The sequence below is a fragment of the Entamoeba invadens genome (assembly GCF_000330505.1).
Source record: "Entamoeba invadens IP1 unplaced genomic scaffold scaff_1105074726609, whole genome shotgun sequence".
Classification (NCBI taxonomy): Eukaryota; Evosea; order Mastigamoebida; family Endamoebidae; genus Entamoeba; species Entamoeba invadens.
In genome coordinates, this window is record NW_004191835.1 from 253,256 (window position 1) to 257,431 (window position 4,176).

The 4,176-nt window shown below is 22.2% G+C and overlaps 1 protein-coding gene across 1 annotated transcript; it reads left to right on the forward strand.

Moving 5' to 3' along the window:
• Positions 1-3,818: 3,818 nt before the first annotated feature.
• EIN_136690 (Hypothetical protein) lies at positions 3,819-4,174 on the forward strand (the record flags this gene model as incomplete). The annotated part of the gene is made up of 1 exon (XM_004185283.1): positions 3,819-4,174. A coding segment is annotated over one exon (356 nt), but the record flags the coding sequence as incomplete, so codon positions are not given.
• Between the last annotated feature and the right edge of the window lie 2 nt (positions 4,175-4,176).

The window sequence follows — 4,176 nt, forward strand, 5'->3', positions numbered from 1 at the left end:
TGGTGTTACTTTCTCTCCATACTGTAATGAATTTTTAATTGAATCAAAATAACAAAAATTGTTAATTCTTTTATTGAGTTGTGAAACCTGAGTATGTAAATCCATATGATATAGCTTGTTTATCCATTTTGTGTTGAACTAATTATATTTTGTGGGTACGTCATAAATTTGAATGATCATAAAAATAACGAGAATCATATAATTTTAAACAAATTTTATACAATATAATGTTGATATTATATATTCAAATTGAAAACAACAACTCAAATATAAATGAATAATTACAATTAACGATTGATTAGTCTTTACTCCTTAAGTTCAGATCATAAAATTTAAATATTTTGCCAAATTCATAAAAAAACTGGTTATTACAAATGTTTTGAAGTTGGTGAACATCTTTGTTCTGTTATAAACAAAGAGCCTTAAAAATAAATATTCAAAAAGTAATGTTAAATAAATGTCGACAAATATAAAAAGTTATATTGAATAAAGAATAATATGTATTCAATTTATTTGTTTTTGTATCATGTCATGTTTAACAATTGGTTTAAAGTTTTAAATGTAATATGCAAAATTGTATAAATTATAATGTGATGGTGATTGTATATATTGATTGTAAATTGTTTGCCTGAACAACCTTTTTATGTTTTTTATGAATCAATTAAACTTGAGGTTATGATGTAAAATATACAAGTTGTGAATAAATCTACAGTCTATATTTAAAGTTTATTTGGTACCTTTTAGATTATTAAAATATTTCGAGAAGTTGTACAAAAGATATATCCCAATTGTTTATTTTTTGCGGTTTACTTAATGTGATGTTTATATAAAAATATTGCTATTTATTTGTCCCCCAGATAACATTAAAAGACTGCCCCTATATTGAAACTTTAGATGATTTGTTTAATCATGAAAATTACCAATTATTTGTTTTGGATAATATAAACATTTTTGTTTATTAATTTAATATTTTTTGTTAAACTACTTTATGGTTCAAAATTTTTAGTTCTTTCATTTTTAATATTGTTGTAAACACGTTATCAGTTAACCATATTATAGACAATGTTGATGTAATTAATTTCAAAAGTGTGATTTCGGTAAATCTATCTTATACGGCTCCCATTTATTTTTTTCCTAATTGTTGTCTTATATAAAAAAAGCAATTTGATAAAACCCTTTTCACGTTATTTTCAATAATAATTACGTCTTTTTTCAGGAAAAAAAATCAGTTAAAATTCAGTTAAATAACTGCGAAGCACTATTTGGAACAATCCAATTTTTTTAAACTTATGACAATAAATATTAGATTTAACTATAATAAAAATAAGTTTTGAAAACAAGCCAGGCTTTTCCAAAAAAAATATTGATGAAAAAGTTGTATTATAACAAATGAATTTATAAGAAAAAAGAACATTTTGGTTATGAAATGGTGACGAGAAGAATTAGGATTGTGATTTCATAAACCTCTGAAAAACAAAACCTTTTTTTAAACTAAACTTTTCCTGCTAATTCTTTATGTTTTCTATTTTTTAAATATTTATTTTATTTTTATTGTATTCAAACAATAGCTTTATACTGACTTATGTTTAGCTTAACTAAAATAATTATTCAAATATCATTATAAAATGATGTTATACCAACAGTTGATATAATAAGTATTTATCGTTTTTGTTTAAACAATAATTGAAAAAAAACACATAAAAAAATAAACATTGAAAATTTTTAAAATGTTAACGAGTGATATATAACCAAAATCGTTATGATTATTCAATTAAATTACAATACATTTGATTTAATTTTAGTTTATGGCTTACATATTAGTGAACATGTAATATCAATATTTATATTTATTTAATAATAATAATATAAAAATCAAATTAAAAAAATAATGACAGAACTTACTATGTGTCAAACATATTTTTGAATCCAGTTTTTATGAGCACTAAAAACAATTTATGTTTACAATAATTTTACCAATGTTAATTTAATTAATGTTGGTGTTATTTTGGTGATTATTGTTTTTATTGATAGATAAAATTATATTTATTATATTATATAATTATAAATTTTTAATTATTAAAATAAATCAAAGAGGGATTCAAAAAACCAATTTATTTAAAATTTAAAATATAATAAGTTTATCGAAAATATCATTTAAAAGTAATGGGAGAAGTTTCATCAAATGTATTGTTTATCATATCAGTTGTGTTTGGATGTATTCTATTTGTTACAACATTTTCAATTATGATCATGGGGCTTATATATTCAACGCTTTTTTCGAAAATCACTGATGGTGGTTTGGTTGAAAAATGTTTTATATATATCTTTTCATTTATTTTACCACCTTTTGTTATGATGTATGTAAAATATGTTGACAATGTTCATAGATGTTCACAAATTGTTTTAATCACAGCAGGAGGGTGTTTCGCAGTTTTTTCTTTCATTTTATTTGGGTGGGCCGTGTCTGTGACATTTAGAACACCAACTAAATGGGATGATGTTAATATACAAAAAAGAATTGATTTTGAAAAAGATGTTTGTTTTGTTATTTCTAATAATAATCTTTGAAGTTTGTATTGTTATGTATAAAAAACATACATCGAAATTTCAATTCGTATGGTCTGTTTTTTAACTTAAATATTTTTGTACTTGCAAATATTTCCAAATATATGTTAACCAAAATAAATTGTTTACATATTACTATATATAATAAGAACATTGAAGTACGTTTAAGTTTATATCTTAAACAAATATGTTATTTTATTATTGATTATATTAATATAAATATACTGAAATTGACAAAAAGAATTCATGTTGTATTGTTGCCAAAGAAAAAGATTTACAACATGAATACTTTATTGATTGTCCATTGGTGACAAAAATTCCAGAAACACCAATTGACTGTGAAATTAAAGAAAAGTACACCATTTGTCTTGCAAAATCACTTAATTTGACAAATGGAGATTTTTGTCAAAAAATGATTTCACCCGACTTTCCTTATCTTATAACCACTGCAGTAATTGTTGGTGTTTCTGCTGTTTCTTATGTGTTGTGTAGTATTTATGCTCTTGTTTTGTTTTTTATAAAAGATCTAAAATTGTGTTCTGTAAATGTTGAAACGAAATCTGATGATCTTTATATTCCAAATAATGATGAACCAGAAGTTAACATGCAAATAGAAATTGAAAAAGAAGCAAATAAGCAACATATAGAAACAGAAAAGGTATAATAATCTTTGGGTTTTGATTGTTATTCTGCTAAAATACAATACTACGAATAATACAAATAATTAGAATATTTGTTTTATCTTTGAAATTTATAATTATTGAAAAAAATGATAAAAAAACATAAAAAAATAACAACTTTTTACAAATTAATGACTGTTAATTTATAATCGTATTGTATTTGTTAATTATTGTTATGTTTATTATCGATCAACTATATTTAAATGATGATTGATTTACTTTACAATTATAACTAATTAATAATAAATAACAATGAAAAGTTAAAAAAAGTTATATATTTTTTGTTTTCATTTTTTTATATAAAAATGGTTCCAAAATTTTTTAATTTTGAATATTTTTTTATAATTTTGCTTTGTGTTAAAAATGAGCTATATTTAATTAATAATTAATTTGATTTTTTTACAACAAAAAAAATTATTTTTAAAATATTCTTAAAATACAATGAAAATTTTTAAAAATGAAACACATGAATATATAAATAAAAAAAAACAACCGATTATTAATTTAAGATTCTTATTATTTTTGAAACAATAATATACGAATCATTTTTTAAACAACTTTAATTACAAAATCATGTTTTATGCAAAACCATTCATTTCAATTTTGGTATTAATCCTATTTGTGGTTTATGGCCAGATCTCAGATGTCTGTCAATGTACACCAAATGGCAACGACGAAACAAATGGGTTTTTCCAAACCAATGGAATTAGTTGTGCTCAAACAGAATTTTTGGTGTTCTGTTTTAATAAAGACTTTACCTTTTCAAGTGGGTCGAAATTTTATGAAATTATAACACAAAGTTCTCTAACTTTCAATACATCTGGGTCTTTATACACAACTTCTACCCGATTTCTGTCTTTGGAAAGCAATGTTATTAACTTTAGATTGCTATTTCATTCCGAATATTTATTTCAATTAAAACAAAAATCTA